Genomic DNA, 22,844 nt, shown 5'->3' with positions numbered 1-22,844 from the left:
GCGAGCTTGGACTTGCCCATCCTAGATAAAGCTATCTGTCAGGAGCACCACAGGAGGAACATACTCATGGGAACTGGATGACCCTGGTGTATGTCACTGTCTGCAGCTCACAGACCGTGCAGCAGTGCTGTGCTATACTGCGAATTCTGGTATTGATCCAACACCAAATAATCACAGGGTCAGTATCACAGATACCGATCCTTTTAACCTGTAAAGACATCTTAATTAAGGGAGAGCAGCGTGTCATGATTTATGAGCTGCATCATCAGCTTGCAAATCCTGAACACACTTTAAGTCACTGTGATTTTTTTCTTTCCACAATACTTGGGTAACACAACAAAACACACCTTTCAGCTTTTCCTGTATTTTGAAATTGGACACTTTGGGTCAGCTTCTGATGTTTAAATGAGCAATAGGCTGTTAAAATAGACGTGACAAAAACACAGAAAGATTCAGATATTTTGTATGTTTGAGATGTATTTTGTCATTACAAAAAAATTCACATTGTTGCTATTCTCAGTATGAATAACTAAGTATTGATCATATCACTAGTATCGATGTGATACTAGCGATATTTGGATCGATCCACCTAGCTCTCCTGCAGAAAAAAATAAACATGCGTCCACATCTGTAAACGTCCCCCCCTTCATCATCCTAAACCAGCGGTCCCCAACCTTTTTTGCACCACGGACTAGTTTATGTCCGACAATTTTTTCATGGACCGGCCCTTAAGGTGTCGCGGATAAATACAACAAAAATGAAACCAGTACCGGTAAAAAAAAAAAAAAAAAAAAAAATTTATCCATAACACACGGAAAAAAGACAGAGGAAAACAGAGTTAACAATAAAAATGATTTTTAAAAAAAAGCTAAAAACCGACAAAAATCCTGAAAACCATGAATTTCTCACCCGAGCCTCAACTCTCGTGGACCATACCGGTCCATGGCCCAGGGGTTGGGGACCTCCTAAACCACACCCCCCACCAGCAACGGAGTGAAGGGAAACGAATGTAGACTGGAGCCAGAGATTGAATGAAATCCAGTGGGTCACATTGTAACAACTTTCATAATGAGGAATGAAGATAAAAACAAAGTATCGATCCTATAGCGCTGTTATCGATACTTTCGATATCAATCCACCCACCGTGCCGCCTTGGCTTTACCTCTCTGCTTGCTGCACACACAGGCCCCTGTTCCGTGGCTACTTATACAGATGATTGAAAATGAGGAACAGCAAGAGTGCTGCATATGATTGATCTGTAGCTGGCTGCTAATTCTTGCAGTATGTGCATAAAACAGTGGAGGTGGGTAATTTCCAGTGCTCCTCACGGCTCCGGTTGCTAACAACCCCTTAATATTGTGTCAGCTGAAACGGCTTTGAATTTTATTTAGAGGAAAATGGGGATCCAAGAGGTGAAAGCTAAGCAGCAGACGGAAACAAGTCTTTCAGGAAATTAGTGGAGATGGGGAGCAGCAAGAACATGAGTTGGCATGAGTTTATTCTGGTGAAAGAAGAGCGAGGGAGAGCATGTAAAGTGGAAACTGGGAGTTTGGGGTAAGCTGGGGTGGCAGCCTATGTAGAAAGCAGTGGAACAGCAAAGAAAAGCTGCTGCGAGGCCCCGCATACTGATGACCTGGCTGTAACGGCTGGATCGGCTCTCCGGCAGTTATTCATTAGGCCATTAAAAGGAGCACAACCAAGGCGCTTGTGTGGCCCCTCTGTTCCAGACTGTTTTTCTTCCCTTTGTGTTCTGGGCTGTGTGCAGGACAGAGAGAAAAAGCAGAATACACGTCAATGAATAAATCTGCGACGAAGAAAAGAGTGAAAACGGTTAGACCTGGACACAGAGCTGAAGCCAGCTGTTGGCCCTCCTTGTGAGCAGAAAGGGAGTAATTAATCGCGGAAGTGGCTGAAACAGGAACTAATTAACTTTTAGGACAGCTTGATGAATGAACGAACGCTCAAATTCAATCTACCTGGGTTGAAATTAAACGAGGAAAATTAAAAGGAACACTGGCTATAATGGATCTCTACAGAAACCAGTCACCCTGCCTCCTGAGGGATTAAAGCGCCCTCTTGTGTCTTCAGATCTGTAGCAACACACAGAAAACATGGAAGTTAATATCGATTTTATTGCCATCCATATATATATATATACACACATACATTTCTATTCTCTTGCAATATCTATATAACTTAAAGCATTAGGGTCACCGTGTAAACCGTGATCAAAGAACAATGAGGGAGAGGAGAGGGGCCACTAAACTTTGACACCATTACAATCATTTCTTACAAAATATACTGCTAAAGGCACGTCTCCCATCTACATGCCTCAATTTTCAACTATTTTATTTTGTTGAGTTCATCTACATATAAAGAAAAGCAGCAAGTGTTAATCAAACCAGTGCCCGATCACAAATGGGCAGTACAGTACACGCTGCTTCCACAATACCTTTACGACTGGAAGAAGATGACACAGCTTCGGGTCAGCTACATCATAACGTTGTCTGTTGGATTGTGCGACTCTACGGGATCCTACAGCACGTTATGGGGAGGCCGTGTGAAAATTGATATACAGGAAAAACATGCAGTCCCCCCCCCCCCTAAAATAGGACTGGGTTGCCATAGTGACACAGCCTGGGGTTTACTGTAACACAGGAGAGAAAACGGCACTGACGTGTTTATGAAACACAGTAACGCACTACAAGGTCCCGTGGATGAAGTTGCTGAACATAAAGCAAATTAAACACACAGTCACTAAAATCTTTGCATTGTTGCGCACATTTCGTTTTGTTTTTTTATGATCAGGACATTTTTACCATGTAACGAGGTGAAAGCAAAGCAAAGGAAAGCTGGCGGCGTCTCAGCCAGTGTGTCGGGTTCTGTGATTGTGATGAGCAACAGCAGAAGCAGCACAGAGTATTTGTGTAAATGATCCAGAGGTCTGAATAAAAGGAGTTTTGACAGCTCTTCTTGTGACACACATACACACTAGAGAACAACTTCACTACACAAACATCAAAGTACACATGTTGCAACGTATCCTCACAATTCTCCGTTAAAAATAGAAAAGATTTTAAAAATCCATTTGGATTATTGGATTGGATTAACAAACAACCCTCTGCACACTCTAATTAAATGGTGCTCAATCCCTCAGGTGGCTGCGGTCAGACTCCTCTGTCCTTGGCATCAAGGGAGATAATATACTAATAAGTGTCTAATAAGTGCAGGGTGGGCTGGCTGTGCAATTTTACTGCCATCCAACTATTACAGCTGCAGAGGCGCGTGCAGCAAGAGCAGCAGCAGCAGCAGGCTTTGGTCAATTACTTATAAAGCACCACCACCTGCTGCAGAAACCCCTCCCCCAGTGTGCTGTGTGCCTGTCTACAGCAACATTACTGTACATTTCCAAGACAGTCAGGCAAGTTTTCAATCAAAATTATGCAGCTTTTTGGTTATATCAAATGCAAAACAAACAAAACAATTGGGAATGTGTCACGTCATTTGAAAATGGACTGTCACTTTAATGACACTTTCAAATGATTTGCATTTTTCAAACAGGAATAGAGAACCTGTAACTTGGAGAATAAATGAATTCTGCCACTTTCAATTTCAGCAAACTAAAGGCAAATTGAACATGCAGAGCTACAGCAGTTCTCGGAAATTAATACAGGCACGGAAAATAAGGCTTAACAAGTAAACTGTAAAAAAGAAAAAATCCTTTGAATTTATCAATCAATCTACCAAAACATATACAGATTTTTGGGGGATAAAGGTAAACAAGGGAAGTGTTTCTTTTGGGGCTGATACATACAGACAGAGCACAGACACAATGGTCTCACCAAACATGACGACATTTCAGTCTGATTACTGTCACAGACAAACCCACTGACTCAACATCAAATTAAACTCCTCATATTGATGTGAAGATGACGATCATGATGACGATCATAATGCTCCTGGATGCTTTGAACTGTTAACTAACTGAAGTTAGACTGAACGGCTAACTCTCGATAAACACCAAAGAGCGGGCTGTCCGTCGTCTTCTCAATCTTCCGTCTTCGAGGTCACTCTTTGCTCTCCAGGCCCAGCTCGACGACCTCTTCGCCGAGAATGGCTTCCGGTATACCTCCCTCTCCTTGAAAAAGCTCCTCCATCAGCTGCTCCCCAGCGCTGCCAGCCCGCGACGCCCACAGAGCAGCACCCTCCCGCAGGCCCAGTGTGCGCAGCAGCCGCGCGTATTCCAGAAATGCAGCTTCGATAAGTTTATGTGCATAGTGAGTTAAGGAGATGCCACAGCAGAGCGACTTGAAACTTTTACATACTGGCATCTCATCTATAGAAGTTCAAGAAAGATTAATCAAGTGTTGGTCTAATTATATCACTGAACCAAATCCAAAAAGGTAACAAATAAAACAAAAGCGTTTAACTAGAGAATAACACAATAAATGCAGGCGCTCAGCTCAGTGATACTGTTAGCTTCCTGCCAGTGCAAAGTGTGCATTACATTTAAAGACACTTTGAGTGCTCATGTGGAGTACAAAAGCTATATATAAGAACCAGTCCAAAGCAGACCACCCTGTGTGAGCATGCACTTGGCGACAGTGGGAAGGAAAAACTCCCTTTTAACCCCTGGCAGAAAAAGGCTCAGGGTGGTCCATCTGCTGCTTATGTGGTTTCCTGACATCCTAAGGACCTGCCAGCATCAGGGTGATAGAAAGGATGGAGCTGAGGGTTTCTATGGTTACCTTTTTTACTACCGTTTGTGTTTCCCTGCTCAAAATGTTTTTTTAGACCAAAAATAAGATCTAAGCTTCTTGAAAGGAAGATTGGTTGGTGCACTGCACTGATTTCAGCTACAGTAGGATGACTGCATTCGCCCTCTTGCACATTGTACATTTGGCTTATGTGATTACTAAATTTACAAAGATTAATTGGTCTCTCTCAAACACACACACACACACACACTTGCTCTTTTGTGTGGGCCTAACTTCTAGGCAGTGTTGGCTCATGTACTCACAAAGTCTGAAAAATAGAGATATTTTTACTAAAAAGCTGTTTGACGTTATTGTCACTTCTCCAACAAAAACCTGCGCTCGAAGAGAGCCTGGCTTGATCTAGTCCTCATGAATCATAACTCGCTTTGTGGTTAAAACACAGAGTAAACACAGCTTTGACAAGACAAACAGATATCTTATTACACAGCAGAGATTTCTAGATGAAATATTGCTTTTAGGTGAATGTCAGATTCTTTTTCTTCTCTCACAACATACTCAGCCGTGTATTAGATAAAATAGAGATTGTGCAGCACTGTGCGCATTAAAAATGTGGCTGATAAAAAGAAGGGTTTGGTAGGACAGATGTAGACATAAATTCTTGTTAAGGGTTACAGGTTATCTCAGTTGAGTCACAGAGGAGCAGGGGAACACTACAGGATACCATACTACTTGAGTTAGATGGTAAATATATTTAAATCTTACAGATAAGAAGTATGTGCCAAAACTGTGCCCATAGATGGTGATATACAATAAGCTTTCAAAGTTTAGGTTGAAAAAGTTTTCCAACTGTTCTCTGTGATCACAGTGTGTTACTGGCTAATGGGAAAGTGTGAAATAGAGCTTGATGTGCTCTGCAGAGCATCTAAATTGACCTTCACTGTGAAGCTGCCTACTATCAGGTGCATACTTGTAACGTGTAACAATAATGGGTTTTCAAAAAGGATATTGGACGAGTCGTTGGCCTCCATCACCCCATACTTCAGACAGGCTTCGATGAAGAGGGCGGCACGATCAAAGTGTCTCATGCTGTCCGGGAGATGGAAGGAAGAAAAGAAAGATACAGAGAGAAGGAGGTGAGAGGGACCATCAGAAACCAGCATCGTCCCTGCCTTGATGCCTGTGTTCCTACAGAATACATCAACCTTGTCGTCCTCATGTCTCTCTAATTCTCTCTGAGAGCTTTTTGCTGCCAGAAGCATCTCGGAGCATGAGCTGTTAAGGAGGGGGGACCGGTATTCTCAGAGGAGATCGATGCTGAGGTAAGAGACACAGGTACAGCCCACACCCTACACTGTGGTTTGTCCTTCAGTGTAATCAGGACGAAAAGGACTGTGAAAGTGCAACGTCTTAGAACAAAAAACTTTAGTGCAAGAAAGGGAATCTCATTTTCGAGAAGAAAAAGTGAGCTAATATATTTATACATCCATGTATTTTATTACAGGGGATAATTACAAGAGTCTTATCTTCCCATTTCTGAATCTATAGCTTGTTCCTACCTGTGGAGCATCTCTCCTACTTTGTAAAAGCAGCCCAGTGAAAGCAGCACCAGAATGGCTTTGGATTTATGGTTGACCTGTGGGGAGCAGAGGTGTTCTGCCCAGCGCTTCAGCACATCTGAGCTCTCTGCTGGGTTCAGACGCACCTGGAAGCAAACGCGATACGCAAAGGCATGAATTATTGTTCTTAGTTGGAGGTTTGTCACTCTTCTGCTAAAACACACTGCGTGCACAATTATTAGTCAACAAAATATAAATTTTAGTAGTGAACAACTACAGCACTCTTGGTAAATCCAAAATGTTGATGATATATGTGAGAATTGTCCTGTATAAAAATCAGGATCTTCTGAAAAGACGCAGACCTTTTCCTGTATGCTGCTTCAAGAAAGTGTCTTCTAAAAACTAGCAGTCTGTTTGGGAGTTGAGTTTGAGGCTATCTTCAACCCGAAACGATACATTAGCTCATCTTTAATAATACCAGCTCATATCAGTACCCTACCTCCAGCCCCACCTGATGTCTGCTTCAAAGTGGAGTTTAGAGTATGTAATGACATATGTCTGAATACAGACAGTGGAAAAATGTCAGTCTTAGTTTTGCTGGATCTCAGTGCAGCATTTGATACAGTTGACCACAACATATTACTCAAACGACGGGAAAACTGGGCAGGTTTTTCAGGAACTGTACTAAACTGGTTCAAAACATACTTAGAAAACAGGAAATACTTTGTATCAATAGGTAACTTCACATCTGAGCAGACAAGTATCACATGTGGAGTTCCCCAAGGTTCCATCTTGGGACCCCTTCTGTTTAACATTTACATGCTCCCATTGGCACAGATTATAAAGAACAACAAAATAAACTATCATAGCTATGCAGATGACACACAAATATATATCACAATGTCACCAGGAGACCGTGGCCCTGTACAGGCTCTTGGTAAATGCACTGAGGAAATTAATGACTGGTTGTGCCACAATTTTCTCCAGCTAAACAAAAACAAAACTGAGGTAATAGTCTTTGGTGCCAAAGGAAAACAATTCAGGTCACCAGAGAACTTCAATCTATACATCTAAAAACCACAAACCAGGCGAGAAATCTGGGTGTAGTGATGGATGCAGCCCTACACTTAGAAAAACACATTAAGACAATAACAAAGTCAGCTTACTTTCACCTCAAGAATATATCAAGGATATAAGATCTGATGTCTCAACAGGACCTGGAAAAACTAGTCCATGCATTCATCTTTAGCAGGCTTGATTACTGTAACAGCATCTTTAAAAAAAATCAGTCAGACAACTACAGCTCATTCAGAACTCTGCTGCTCGAGTCCTCACTAAGACCAAAAAAGTGGACCACATCAGTCCAGCTCTGAGGTCTTTACACTGGCTGCCTGTCCGTCAGAGGATAGACTTTAAAGTTCTGATGCTGGCCTATAAAGCTCTGAATGGTTTAGGACCAAAATACATCAGTGACCTCCTGACCCAGTATCAACCTTCCAGATCCCTCAGGTCATCTGGATCCGGTATTTTATCAGTTCCCAGAGTCAGAACCAGACACGGAGAAGCTGCATTCAGCTTTTATGCTCCATATATCTGGAACAAACTCCCAGAAAGCCTCAGATCAGCTGAAACACTCAGCTTATTTAAATCCAGGTTGAAGACTCACCTGTTCTCAGCTGCATTTGAATAAAGCACCAAATCCACACTTTTAAGCTTAAATTTCAAATTTTAATCAAACTTAAATCATGCTTTTCATTGTCTTTGTTTTTTTAATGTCTCTGTAAAGCACTTTGTTGTTGAATTGTGCTATATAAATAAACTTGCCTTGCCTAGAGCCGGTTACCGATCCATCCAAAGGCCCGTCTGTGTGGCCTGACAACAGTCCCTTCCATCTGATCTTTAGATATTTTCTGGCACAGTACTGAGGTATTAATTTATGTGTCTTGTTCATTGGTGGTCGGGTTCAGCCTGTGGCTGTGTCTCTGAGCACTGAACACCTTGCACTGCAGGTAGGCTGCCTTCTAGAATATGGCAGCGCTGCAGAATAAGGGATTCCTAACAGCTTTATGTCTGAGTCTTCTCAAATCTTTGGCAGTTAATTTGACTCTTTTTTTCCCTCAACACGTATCTTGTCTGCGTGTTGACTATTTACAACAATAAGTTTAGTTCTGTCATCATGCCCTAATATTGTAACAATTTCTGCATCTCCTTGAAAGATTATTTTAAAAATAAGTTTTGCCCTTCAAAGTCAGTTAAATATCTTTTTGTGCCCATTTTGCACGAGGAAAAGAAGCTGATATAGATTGCTGATCTCCTTAGACCAGACCCTCCTTCATTACACACATCACCTGATATGCTTCAATCCAATAAGTCATTCAAGTTTATAAAGCTTATAGCTGGAAAATATGCATAAAAACAACGATAAGGTCAAAATGTTTGCCTAATAACTGTGCACACAGTCTATGTTTGTATAAAAGTCTAGGGGAGCATAAATATGTGACCACTACGAGAGTTCCCTGATGTGCAACAGCTAACAGGAAAACAAACTTCAGAGAATAAATCGTGGCGCCATAAGCGTCACACATCCACAACTCACATGCCCACAGATTTACACTATCCAAACATTACTCAGTATCTGATCTTCATCCTGCTGATGGATCCCGTCATGCTGAGTTACCTTAGCCAGCCATGCGGCTCGGTTCCACTCCCCGTAGGTCTGCAAGTAGCGGCAAGCATCTGCTGCCTTGTCAATCAAACACAACAGCTGAACTCCCTCTGATAAACAGCAGAAGATTGACAAGTCATACACACGTGTGAGACATCATAGCTATCAGTACCAAAGGTGGCCAACTTGGCCCTGAAAGCAGCAGAATGGTTTCATTACACAATGCTGCTATTAGCCAAATTGATAAGATAAGCATTATTTGATTTATTGATTGATTCCAATATAAATCTTTCCAATTTAAATTAAAAATAAAAAGATCCCAGGTGTATGCTATACAAATAAAAATGTTCTTTCTGGTATCAGATATAGAGGAACACTACCTGCAAGCTTGCCATTAGCTATCATATTGGTGGCCACTAGCTTGATTGTAGACTGCGAGGGGCCTGAAGAGGTGATGGTGGTCACTAGGCAGGCCTTGAGTGAATCACAGTAGTAGCTGGGGTTGTCTGCGCTCGTCTCCAACAGTAATTGCACCGCCCGGTCCGTCTGAGAGCAACAACAAAGAGATGAGAGCGTAATTACCGTGGCAGCAGAGAGAAACAAGGCATTAGTGGCTCTGATAGGTAACCACTGTGCACGAGCTGAACAAGACAGAGCTGCGAGGGGAAATTATGTTTATTATCATGCTTTTCATCTGGTGTAGATGAAGGCTGGAGCTCGTGCTGGGGTCAGCACCGACCGGCCTCTGCCTGTCTGCCTGCTGGATAACTGCACCTCCAGCAAACAGCCGGCTGATTGCAGCTTGTGATTAGAAGGAGAGTGGTGACATTGAGAGGTGAAAGAGGTGATGTCAGTCCCCGCAGGCTGTGAAGCTAGGGAGGACAGGAGCAGCGCTGATTTTCTTCACTGCGATATGAACTATTTATGACTATGACATTTTAGCTTGCATGTATGCACAGCTAAGGAGGTGTAGATTTGTGTGGTTTGCAATGGAAAGTGTGGTGCATAGTCTACCAGTTATGCCACATGACAACTCACAGCTATAGTCTCCATGCAGATGCACTTTAACTGTGTAGGCGGTGCGGTGGTGTCATACTTACCTGACCCAGAAGGAGGAGCTGGTCAGCGCATTTCTTAGTGTGTTCATAACTGGAGCGCTTTACTTCCTGCAGGTGAACTCGATCCAGCTGGAACTTCTGTTAAAAAGAAAAACACAAGGAGCAACAACTTAAGGAGTAGTAGGAATAAGTTTTTGCTTTGTGTAACAAGTGCTTCCAGAAATCCATTAAACTTTGTGTCAGAGAGAGACAGAGAGGATATGAGTTAGTACGCATGCATTAATATAGGGAGAAAGTGATGGATTACATGAATACATATACCAGAGATGGAGAGTATAATTATAATGTCTTTAAAAACTTCACAAGTTTCTTGGGTGTCAGTGCTCCCTGTACTGTATTTCATTATTAAGTCTCTGTTTCCCAATTCTTGGTGACAGGAGATCTCATTTTTTCCCTGTCAGATACTTCACTTCAAAGATGAAGTCAGTGGAAGAAATACTCTGTTTGGTTTAGGTTAAGGTGCTCCTGGACAAGACCACACAGGAAACACAACGCACCATCCACTCGCCCACTACTGTGAATTCAACTTGACCTGCTCCTTTCTCACATGGGTGAGATCACGCCGACTTTGTACCGGGATGAGGCAGGTTAAAGCCTGCTCAAAGTCTGACATTTTTATTCTCATGTGCACCTCCACCATGTAATGTATGGAGAAGTTTAGAGCTGCCTTCTTCATGTCTTTGAGTGGACGGTGACACCTCTTCCATCTGTGGAACAAAGGCTGAATGAGCAGTCTTCACCAGACGCCAGCTTCCCACGTCCAGTTAATGCATCATGCTAACTGTATGTGGGAAGTAAACAAGACTAGTTCTTTGTTCACTGATCACGCAGTGATAGAAACAAAAGGTTTCCACAAAATGATGTCTTTCTAACTGCCTTGTGTGGACGCATCCATCAGTATGTGGTCACTTCTTGGGGACTTTAAGGGTCATCTCTGTGGAAGAGATACAGCATGCCATCTTAGGTTCGCCAAACATGACTTTGTGACTTTTTTTTATTTTTACCTACACTCTATGGCTCAGAAAGTCACTCAAACAGTCCTGTCAGTGGGAAAATGATGCAGCTGTCATCACTGCAGCTGCTGTTTCAAGGCCATGTCAGCTCTGTGGGAGTCTTGGGGCGTGATGCTATATCCCCATAATGATGTGTAATACTGACTGTACTGACACAAAGGGAGCTGGAGGACATGGAGAAAAATCACTGATGTGTTGGTGAAAATGTCTCCGTGGCTTCCCCGACTCAGTCAAAAATTGTCTCCCTGGGGGAAGGATAGACGTTCAGGTCTTCACTACCCTGGGGGTTCAGTGAAGGTGGCGTTGGATCTGATATATTCTTTAAGGAGGGCAGGGCGTCCCATGCATGTCTCAACAGGCATGTTAAAAGAAATTCTTCAGGTTGGTTTCGCGTGGGCTCAATCTGCTATACTCACTGCAGGCATCGAGATTGTGTGATTGTATGTACTGACTGCACTCTGTTCAATGAGCAAAAGATAGGCAAGAAAAAGAAAAACAGCAGCTGATGGACAAAAGACTGAGTCATCAATTTTCGGGAGAGATAGCAGCATAGGAGATTTCTTTATAAGAATGGCTACGTGCACACATTTATTGCGTCTACATCTACAACAGAGGCTTCTTTTTTTGGCTTCGCTTTATTTTGATGAATTCTTCTGCAATTCATAGCTGTGGGTATACTTCCTTGCGGAGATACCAAATGAGTTTAGTAACTTCAGAGCTGTGTGCTCTGTACTGGAGTCCGGGATATTAGTAATTACATGCAGGCTGCTGCCACTGAAGTCGTTTTATGACAACAGGAGCCAAATGCTGCTGCACACTGTCTTGGTAGCTCTTTGAAAGTCCTAACTTTGTGATCACTGCATGGCCCCTCATTAGCAAGCAGCACAACTTTCACAAAAACGGAATGGTGCATAATCCATTAGAAAAAGATGTTAAGACTTTTTAATTGGAACTATACTGAGTGAAATTAGACAGTACATTTGCTTGTTGCTACTTAAAACCTTGAACTGAAAGGTCTGGGGCACTGTTTTCAACTGGCTAAATCGTCTTTTATCAAAAATGGAAAAGGTTTTTTCCTCATTTTACTTTCTCGGGTACACGGAGGTTGGCACAGTGGGGGGGAAAAAAAACGGTACAGCAGCCAAAAAAAAAAAATCCAAAAATCCATCTAGAAATTAAGTCAGTTCACAGATACAAAATAGGAAAACGATGGAGACATTTGAAAAATGTTGCTCAGTGTGCTGAAACACGTCTAACTAGTCTGTTAACTGAAGATGAAAAGAGAAGAGTCATATTTATAAAGACCTTGGATGCTGATGCAAGAATGTCTTCAGCAGGATGCTACGCAATCAGACTGCACAAACAAATTAGACATTTTTAAGAGGGCATCAATAAGGGCTTGAATCACTCAGAGGAGAGGAAGGCATGGAGTTGACCTTAAAGGCTTAAAAATGTGGGCGAGAGTAGATCCACAGCGTCATTAGTAACAGAATGCACTGTTTGACCGAGGTGATATTGACACCGTGGACGATAAGGGACAGGCCGTCTGTGTTTGTTTGTGCATAGTCTGGCTTGAGGACATCGACTGTCTTTGGGATGACTCCTGGGGGGATTTTTTTTTTTCCAATGTTGGCTGAAACTTATCTGTCTTTACTTTCTCTGCTCACCAAAGAGACAGCACCAAACACAGGTAAACACTTTCTCCATTTTCTCTTATTATACTGACCTGGAAATAAGAGGTTTCACACAAGACATCGTGGCAGATGTCCAGGTGGCTCTGAGGTGACAGTTGGACTCCTTCGCTTTGGGCCTGACCCTCTGCGGCGGACACAGTTAGCTGACGAGCCTGTGCAAATGACTGGATGTAGTGGGATGCCACCGTCCAGAAGTGAAGGTCTGACTCGTCCCCGAACAGCCTGCAGTTTGCCACAGAAGAACAAAAACGCATCACCTGAGTTCAGTGTTTGTCTCTGGACCAGTCAGATTCTGCAGCCTGAATCATCATGGCACCTGGTTTCCCTACTCGTTTGCTCATTAATGACCACAGTTCCTCCATCATCCAGCCTACGCTTTGTCTGTAAGTGAGCTCTCCTCCTCCTCCTCCTGCTTTACTTTCCTCAGCCTCCTTTAACATATCGGCACAGACACATAGCTGTTGCTAGGTTACCTTATGACATTAACAATGGCATGGAAACTTGAGACAGCCAGATGTAGAGACATAATCGTGAGCTCTCACTGAGAGTGCAGCCAGGGTGTTCAAGGAACAAAAATGATCTTTTAGACTTTCCTGGTAAATCATGGCATTAATAACAGGATGCAAACAGGGGTGGGATGATATGATATTGCCTTTCTTTTCATACTGGCTGCTCTAGATTTGTCAGATGCTCGAGGGAAATGAAGGCTGAAGCAGAGATGAGATGAGAGTTGCTGACACAAGCACAAGTCTCATACTTTTTTTGTGGTGCTTCAGAACTACACTTTACAGTTACAGCAAGTATATGCTCTTTGGCAGTTAATTTAAATGTTTCAAAAACAAAATAATTTGCTTTGCTTGATAATTTTACACCTTCTGGCTCATCTTTCCAATTTGTTCTAAATTAAGTAGTTACATGTTTATAATTATTTTCCTCCACAAATAACTAGAAATCCCTGCTAAAACATCACTTTACAATATAGTAGAAAAATGAGCCCAGCCTTGTGTAATAGCAAAGCTCTCAATAGCAGCCTCATTTCTCTGTTGACGAGTACAGTATTTCCTCTACTATTCAAAGCAACAAAAAAGCAAAAACTTTCTTAAAAAACAGCTTTTGGAGGAGAAAGGAAACAAAAACCTTCCTGCAAAAGGTAAAAACTCAATGTAGCACAAGCCAATACATCACTGACAGTCAAGTTAGAAAACCTGTGATCACTGAAACCAGACTGACAATTGACTCTGCAGCATGGCTCCATGAGGAAAAGAAAAAGCCAGGGAAAATGAAATTTGATTGTGAGATTATAAAAAAAAAAGATGGAAAAGGACACAGGATGATGGGGAGACGGGCCAAAAAAATCAGTTGAAAGAAAGTTACAGCAGTAATCAGAAGGTATTGAACGAGATACAGAGCTGCAGTGGCCGCCTGGCTAAAATGACAGATGGCTACTTGCGCAATCTAGAGCTGAAAAACAAGAGTTTCAGACTAGGCACAATGGAAATTCACGTTTCTCTAGCAACTGACTGCATTTATTTGACTTTTCTAGAAACCATGAAGATAAGCCGGAATACTGAGCGTTATTTGGTCAGACGAGACCAAGACAAGTTTGTTAGATTAGATGAAGAGGCAAGAGCACAAATAGCACTGCAAAAACCTCTGTGAACCGAGAATGCATAGTCCTGAGAGTGATGCACCAAGGTGAGAGAATACGGCTCTTCAAGAGTGCAGAAGGAACCGGGGAGGTGATAATTATAGGAGGCACCATGTATGACTGTGGAGATTATGGAGAACAATACTGGCTGATGAGATCACTTTTCATCTGCAGAAACTGGGCAGGAGAAGAATATTCTAGCATGCTAACAATGCAAAGCATACCACCAAAAAGTCACGCAGGAGTTTAGAAAGAAGACACAAGCTATGATCTGGTCAAATGTATCATCATGGGCCACTCTCTGATCTTAAGTGGGCACGATCACTAAAACTACATGATAAATATGTAAAATTACAGAAACGGTACTGGTAGCTGCCCAGATTGTACTGTAATTTTAAAATTATGAAAAAAATGAAAGGAACTCCTGTGTGTTATTTTAAAGATAGAAAGTCGCCCTCTTCATCACCGAGTAGCTGAAATAAGCTCTCTAAAAGATGGCTGCAATATCTTTTAAGATTGGTATCCTCCATCCTGAGAATGTTTAGTCTGTCATACAAAAAATGTGAACATAGATATGAAAAAATATTAAATCCACCCCAAAAAAGCCCAAGGTGCTTTTCTTGCACAATGAGGGCAAATATTCACTGTGCAACTCATGTAAAGTCAGAATTATTATTTTTATTAGAGAATATCATTAAGTTAGTATTATTCTCTATATTAGACAACTTTTTTTCTTGTCCCTTATACTCTGATACTTCTGTTGGAACTCTGTAACCAAGGCTTTTATGAGTCTTTGACATAGATACACTGTCTGAATGTTAACAAAATAACCGCCCCAGGGTACTAGCGAACGCTCACGAACACGGTACAATCTGCGCAGAGACAAACACTGGCAACTTCACACAGAGCTCGAACTCACCGTGAGACGAGGAGGCAGCGCTGCAGAAGACTGAGCTCTGGGTCCTGTAGCACACTCTTCATATCACTGGGGGGCCAATCAGAGACAGACAATCAAAACACAGCCAGGGCCAATTACACTTCTCTAACACAGCAGGCCCAGTGTGGCTGTTCCAGGAGTTTCGTCTTATCTGTCAACCCACAGACTACATGCTCTCTGGGCCCGCTGTCTAAGCACTAAGGAAGGACTTACAGTTTCTAACTGTAAAACAACCCTACATGAACACAAACTGGAATCACATACATGCACTGTTATTTGGTTGTTAGTGTCTGTGCCATTACATTAATATCGAGTTATCACACGAACTTGGCATTAGAGGACAAAGCAACAGTGCAGTAACTCACTTTGATAATGAGTTGAGCTGCTCCTGGATTAGGCCTTTTATCTCATCTTTCTCACTGTAGTCTCTGAAACAGAAGGATCAAAGCAAGTCAAACGGCTCCTTTAACATCTACCTTAAATAGAACCTGACCTGATATTAAATGGAAATCTGAACACTTTTTAAGAGAAGTCGATCTGCGGTGTCAAGCGAAGTCTATTCTAACATTTAAGCTGAGGATGGGTATTGCCTTACACACGCTGCTAATATAGCTGCTTACTTATGATAAGGGAGCTGTGAAGCAGTGAAATACTCAGGGCTCAGTTAAATGGGTTTGTAACTACATCTGGCTTAAATAGTGTCCCTCTGGACGGCCTCTGCTGAATCCCGCGTTGAGCTGTTTACTTGTTTATACTGGTGATTTTTACAGACAGTGTCTGGGTGGTTGACAGAAGCTGTAGTGGTAGATGAAAAAGTAAGAGCCTAATCTTGCAGACATCTTACTTAAAATTAATTACATTTTCGATATTTATATTTTCAGTTCTCATTTTGCAAACTGGGTGAAAATTCTAACAAAGTTTTGTAAACACAGCTACCTATGAAAGAAGATTAGGGCCACTGGGGGGGGGGGGGAAAGTGTGCTCGACTTTTTTGTTCTTCTTTTCCAGAATTCTGAGAAAAAAAATCTGAATTCTGAGATTAAAGTCAGAATTCAGACTTTTTTCTCAGAATTATTTATTTTTTTAAATTCTGACTTTAATCTCAGATTAGAATTCCGAGGGGAAAAAAAAAGGGGTCAGAATTCAGACTTTTTTCTCAGATTTATTTATTTTTTTAAATTCTGACTTTTTTCTCAGAATTCTGGAAAGGAAGAAAAAAAAAAAAGTGCCCCTCTTTTTTTCCCCCAGTGGCCCTAATCCTTTTCCATAACTACTTTTTAACTGTTCTTAAAACTATTTTTTGGTTGACAGACATAAAAATCATCCTTCAATGCAAAGTGAAAGTAGATTAAAAATGGATGGTATTACTAAATTGTAACCAAGATTCGCAATCAGATGATTTTTATTTCTCCTCAGAGTGAATCAGTCTGAAAATAGGTCAACGTTATGAATTAATGAGGGGAAAGTTTGGTTTTGAGATAGCAGAGTTGAAAACCTTCTCATACTCATTCATTAGTTTTTTGTAGAACATACTGTATGTGGGGAGATGAGATCAGTCTGTAACTGTAAAAGTAGCACAGTTCAACAGAAGATGGCTTATTGGTCTTCCTCCTCAAATAGAGCAGTACACAGTACACATGTTTAAATGCAATTTAACCTAGAGCATTTCACACAGATTACTGACCGAGGCTGTGTGGATATCAATAATTGAAACTACTGACAACAATTGATGTGCTGCTCTGCTCACTTACAACCGCCTGCTTTCAGGGTAGGAAGCAATATTTCATTTTTATTTTTAAAAACACATCAGTAAAACCCATCTTTACACTGCTCAAACAGTTTATTCAAACATCATATGGTCACAGCTCTTACGGATCTTGCAGACAACCTCAGGTCAATTCATGAACTTCTACTCAGTAAGTTGCTTTCTCTTACTAAAATGTATTTGCACCCTTATGTACAAGAAAATGAGAAGTAAAGCTTCTGATCACGTCAAACCAAACCTATTCATAACGTTAAATCTTGTTGCTAGTTCCTTTAGCTCAGCAGCACTTTGTGAAAGTTAAAATCATCCTCAGGTCAAAATCAGTTAGCCTGACTAAAAAGACATGTAAACAAGGAGACGATTTCACAGTGAACACTTGTTCAGAGGTGAGACTTACACTTGCGTGACGTCCATGGTAAAGGTTCCTGACCAGGGCTGCAGCAGAAGAAAAGCCTTTAGAGTGAGGGCAGCTCGGGGCAGCAGCAGGTAAGGGCACCACACTGGATCTGTGCATATTTACCACAGATAAGAAAGAACACAATATTAGACTGTAGGTTTTATCAGCATCATAAACTGAGTGACTACAGATGCCAACCTGTAACTGGGTAAAGGAGCTCTAATCCACAGCTACACCGATTAGCCATAACAACCACCTGCCTAATATTGTGTCAGACCACCTTTTGCTGCCAAAACAGCCTTGACCAAACTGTGCTGCGGTTCTTCCCATATAGTAGCATGGTGCCAGGTGTTCCCTAGGCATGCGATGCACACACATCTGGCCATCCACATTATGTAAATTTAAAAAAATAAAACAGGCCACCTTGTTCCACTTCTCTGTGGTCCATTTACTCACGCGCTTATTATTGGCGCTTTTGGTGATGGCCGGGGTCACCATGGGAACCCCGATTGGTCTGCGGCTATGCAGCACTATACACAACAAACTGTGAGACACTGTGTATTCTGATTCCTTTCTACCAGAATTACATTTTTCTGCAAACTGAGCTTCAGTAGCTAATCTGTTGGATTGGACCACATGGACCAGCCTTCATAAGAGCTGCAGTTTAGGAGATGTTCTGACCCAGTCGTCTTGCCCAGTTTTCCAGCTTCTAGTTCATCAATTTTGAGAAGAAAAGGCTTACGTGATGAAGAGACAAGACAATCAGTGTTATTTAGTTCACTTATCAGTGGTAATAATGTTATGCCTGATCGGGGTATATGCAACCATTTTTAGTTGACACTTAACAAAAATCAACAACAAAAATCTACATAAACCTTTTCTTTTCAGTCCTTTATGCAGCATAAGGATCCTAGCTCACCAGTCAGGTCTTGTTCATCCATGCGGTAGCTGGCAGACTTCATGGCCATTTCCAACACTCTGATACAGCCATCGTCGGATGCCAGGACAACCTTGTCTGATGTGCACCAATCGATGTCTAAGATGCGGTAGTTCACATTGCGACCAATGCGCATGCTGCTGACCATTTGAACCTGCAGAAAAAGGACATCCAAGGTGATTGATTTCAAATTGCAATCTAATTGCTTCTTTTATTTGTAAGGACACAATATGGAAAGGTTTTTTTTGATCAAGTAAAACAGGAAACAGAATGATGTTATAGGCACACAAGAAAAAAAAATAAAAGTACAGTAAATACATGTTTGTTTTGGTAACAAATAGATATGCATGTAACTAAACTGTTGTGAATTTGTATGTGATAGCACAAGATCCCAAATGGCTCATGTGCTTCCCGCTTCAGCTGCTGATTAGCTCATTGGAAGCTGGGGTTGAAATTCTCTTTTAGATTTCGAATCATAATTCTCATGATTTGTTACATTATAGCTTTTTCTTGTTTTATTCTACGGCTTGACTCATCTACTGTCTGGCTTTTATAACTGGGGACCATAAATAGGGCTCCACGATGACCATTTTCTCTCTACCTCGCTCTTCATAATAAACCAAATCATCGACGCGTGTGTCATTTAATCTGCCAGTTATTATCTAACACTGATTGCTGCTGGGTAAGCCAACAAAAAATGTAGAATGGATACAGATAACAAAATGCAGTGGATGACATTAGATCAAATAAAAAACTGAAATGTAAACAAGCCAGAAGGAATCTCGGGCAAGATGAAAAGTAGACTGCTCAGAGGGGACCTTGTGGATGTTGACGACTTTGGTAAACAAAGCTAAAGATGAAGCAGGGATTCGAGTCGCCTTCAGAACTCACAATCATCCATCCTGCTATGCTTGAGCTTTTACATGTCAAGAGAAAGCTTTTAAGAACTGCGTGTGTGTACCTATACAACACACTGTAATGATTTGTCAACGCAACAGCAGAACTGCAGCAGTTGTATTATTATTACAGTGTTAGCTTCAGAAAGGACATTAGTTTAATGCACCCCATAGAAATACTGTCATGCCCCAGTGAATGCCGTTCTATGAAAACCCATTAAGTGTGCCACAGTGAGCCCGTAAACCACTGCTATGAACCTGAAGACGACTGTTGCTTTTTTAACTTATGAGCTACGCAGTGCAGTGAGGGTATGCATGCTGGGAATTTATAGCATCTCATATGCAACTACCAGCATGTGGAGTTACTGTATAGAGTCTTACCTCTTTAGTGTCCCAGACCTCTGCTCCATCTGTGTACATGACCAGCAGCTTTTGGTTACCCTTCCCGGGGGCGAAGCGAATCTTCTTCACCCAACCACGATGTGTTGGTATCCCCCTAAAAATGTCAATTAATAATAAGAAGAAATGACCTTATTTACTTTGTGGATTTGACTTTTCAGCTTCATCACTCACAGGTTCATTCAAACATGCTCGTGAAAATGAGCCTGTGTGCACTACATGATGTACTTTGCACAAAATCTGAGAGCACATCAAAGGCCATATAATCCATTTTATGTGCCATGTATTCAGAGCAGGTCAAAAGTGACCCATGTGCGATTTCAAACACGAAACCTACAACCTCTGAAATGGGCTTTACTGATCAATTTGCTCATAATGTTTACAATCTATGAACCGTTTCTTTAACAAAGCATCAGAAAGCAAAACTGGAGCTATCATAAGGTTTTTCAGTCTAGCTGTTACCTCGACAAACGAGCTTTGAGATCCCAGAAGTTGAGATTGCCATCCACATCCCCAAGCACCAGGGTGTCACCTTTCCAGGCAATACAGGCTATACTGCCCATGCTCCCCTGCAACACAGGAAGAAAGAAAAAGGTGTTAAAGCAAAGATGATAAAGTGCTAGCCTCACACGTGAGTCGCTCTAGCTGTGTCCTCTGAGTTTTAAGATAAATTGCAGTTGAGTCCATGATCCTTCAGACATGCAGTCTGAAGTTTATGATTACCCATCATATAACTGGAGATAGACATCAAAAGGAATTAGGTTATTATGTTCACAAGTCACGTCTTTAATGCAGCCAACCATTGCGTAGTTAAAAAAAACAAAAACGCGCAATTCAAACAGCATAAAAGCCATCCCTTTTCCCTCTGCAATAAAACATCTCGCTGCCAGGCATTTAATGTCAGGGCATGAAGAAAACAAGACAATAAATTGATATATGTGTGGCAGCTGAGTGGTAAACAAGCACAACATCTGAGTTTTGAATAAGGCCAGACTATGCTGTGAAGCAGAGTGCCAATGTTAAGATGTTACGTGTCAGCTCATCCTCAGTATGTGATAGCCCAAAACTTTTTAGAAGACTTTGGCTCAGTTCCCTGACAGAGATATGAAGATCTTCTATCATCCCGAAAAGACTGTAAAACCTTTGGGGTATGCAAATCTTTGAGAAATAAATCTCAAAGCCGTCACAAAACTAAGGCTTTAAAATCCCCAGGTAAACCGCCGGTATCTGTCTACGTGGCGGAAAGCAAAGCATTGAATAGGCAAACAATCCACCGGTTCACAAAGGAAACTAATATATTCCATAGGTTTCCCTTTAGAAATGCTACACGAAGTGAGATAAATGTTACTCAGTTAAATAATATATTAAATGATAATGAAAAGATATGAGATTGTGCCATCTTCAGTGATGACAAAGATGTGGGCAATCAACACCCGACAGCAGCAGGTGCTACACTACAGCGTGACTAAGCTCTAAACAACTGCAAGTTTGAACAAGGTAATGAGTCCAAGAAAGTCAAAGTCCTCCAAAAGAAAGGGAGGCTTAGGTAACTGAAACTTTCTTAATTAACAATCCGAAGCGTTCTTTGTTAGGGGTGACATGTCCACTTGTAAGGTAATCAAACCATCCTACAGTCATGATGTTACCAATGCATCCTGGATTCACCCGGGTGAAAAGAAATCCTGTCTTCAGTAATAGCTCGTTTCTTTTTACAAGGGAGGACACTTTGCTGTCAGAGCGGATTAATAGCTAGGTTAACATGTACTTGCTTTACATATAAATACACACACGCTTTCTTTTTCCTGTAGCCTGACTCATTGCTCCCTATCAGTGAGGTGAACATTTGCTAAACGCTATCTGGGACAAACTGATGACACCGTCAAATTCGCAGACATTCAGCTGGCCGTTTGGTTCCCAGGGGAAAAAAAAAAGAGAGAGAGAGAGAGAGAACTGGCAAAAAACATAGCGCTGTACAATTTATCTTTGAAACCTTTACTTTGATTACATTTAGTTTATGACTGAAAGAGACATTAGGTTGGCAACATTTTGTTGGGGAGCCAAAATCTATATCATCCCCTGCACAAGTTCTCACAAATAACCTGAAGGACACAGGATTTTAAAGAGGGAGTGGTGGCATTTACTTTATCGAGGGGAAAATTGGGCAGACACTGCCTAACAACCGGAAAGCAGAGCTTCTTTTGAGTAAAGTGACAAGACAGTGCAGATATAAAGTAAAACACATAACACCAAGGAGATATTTAGCCTCTAAACATAAGAGAGCCCAAAGTAGATGAAGAACATAAAAAGAAAAAAGAGCACTTATTAGCCTTTGGCTAACAAAATGACTGGAAGTGATGGATATGGTACACAGCAGAGGTGGGGGAAATCCAGGCCTCAGGGGCCATTGTCCTGCAGGTTTTAGATGTGTCCTTAATCCAAGACAGCTGATTTAAATGGCTAAATTACATCATCAACGTGTCTTGAAGTTCTCCAGAGGCCTGGTAATGAACTAATCATTTGATTCAGGTGTGCTGACCTGGGTGATCTCTAAAACCTGCAGGACACTGGCCCTTGAGGCCTGGAGTTCCCCCACTGATTGTATACAGTAAAGAGTAAATAGATAAACAGATGGTGGAAGGTGGGTGATCAGTAGTTACACTGTCAAAAACTTCCTGAAATGAGCCCTTTCAGGGGGAAACTACTGTGAAATGATCAGCAATCAAAGGATGGCCAACAACATGGGTGTGTGGACACAGCCACAGCAGGTTGTTGGAGCAATATTCAGAATCAGAATACTTTATTAATCCCGAAGGAAATTAGGGATTCACTGATTTCATTGGCACACAAGAGGAAGTGAGTGCACAGTAAGCTCCTCGTAGGCTATGCTAACCTCTGATGGTATTGCAAACCTGGCCCCAAATTTGCCCAGACGGTTAGGTGACAGAATATTTTATTCTGCATATACACTATTTAAAGAAAAGAATGCACAATGGAATGTCACTTCTTTACTGTCACCAGTATCTTGAAAATGCAAATGTTTCAACTAAATTTTTTAACATTTTTCCTCACAACTTATTACAGCAACAGAAACACAGAGAGAG

At 41.5% G+C, this 22,844-nt stretch overlaps 1 protein-coding gene across 1 annotated transcript in view; it reads right to left on the bottom strand.

Annotated features, from left to right (window-relative positions):
• Positions 1-2,112: 2,112 nt before the first annotated feature.
• Positions 2,113-22,844, bottom strand: part of wdr11 (WD repeat domain 11) — a 62,181-nt gene continuing 41,449 nt past the window's right edge. Inside the window, exons 17-29 of the mRNA XM_026189428.1 lie at positions 20,206-20,312; positions 19,726-19,840; positions 18,431-18,602; positions 17,512-17,620; positions 15,715-15,777; positions 15,332-15,397; positions 12,797-12,986; positions 10,040-10,135; positions 9,320-9,485; positions 8,952-9,049; positions 6,275-6,420; positions 5,725-5,804; positions 2,113-4,270 (exon numbers count right to left, since the gene is read on the bottom strand). Coding sequence (XP_026045213.1) covers positions 4,068-4,270; positions 5,725-5,804; positions 6,275-6,420; positions 8,952-9,049; positions 9,320-9,485; positions 10,040-10,135; positions 12,797-12,986; positions 15,332-15,397; positions 15,715-15,777; positions 17,512-17,620; positions 18,431-18,602; positions 19,726-19,840; positions 20,206-20,312 — 1,611 coding nt within the window. The 3' untranslated portion in view covers positions 2,113-4,067. The remainder of the gene's footprint in view (positions 4,271-5,724; positions 5,805-6,274; positions 6,421-8,951; positions 9,050-9,319; positions 9,486-10,039; positions 10,136-12,796; positions 12,987-15,331; positions 15,398-15,714; positions 15,778-17,511; positions 17,621-18,430; positions 18,603-19,725; positions 19,841-20,205; positions 20,313-22,844) is intronic.

The sequence above is a fragment of the Astatotilapia calliptera genome, chromosome 13 (genome assembly GCF_900246225.1).
Source record: "Astatotilapia calliptera chromosome 13, fAstCal1.2, whole genome shotgun sequence".
NCBI lineage: Eukaryota > Metazoa > Chordata > Actinopteri > Cichliformes > Cichlidae > Astatotilapia > Astatotilapia calliptera.
Note: the sequence above shows the minus strand (reverse complement) of the source record. Positions and strands in the feature narration are given on the sequence as shown.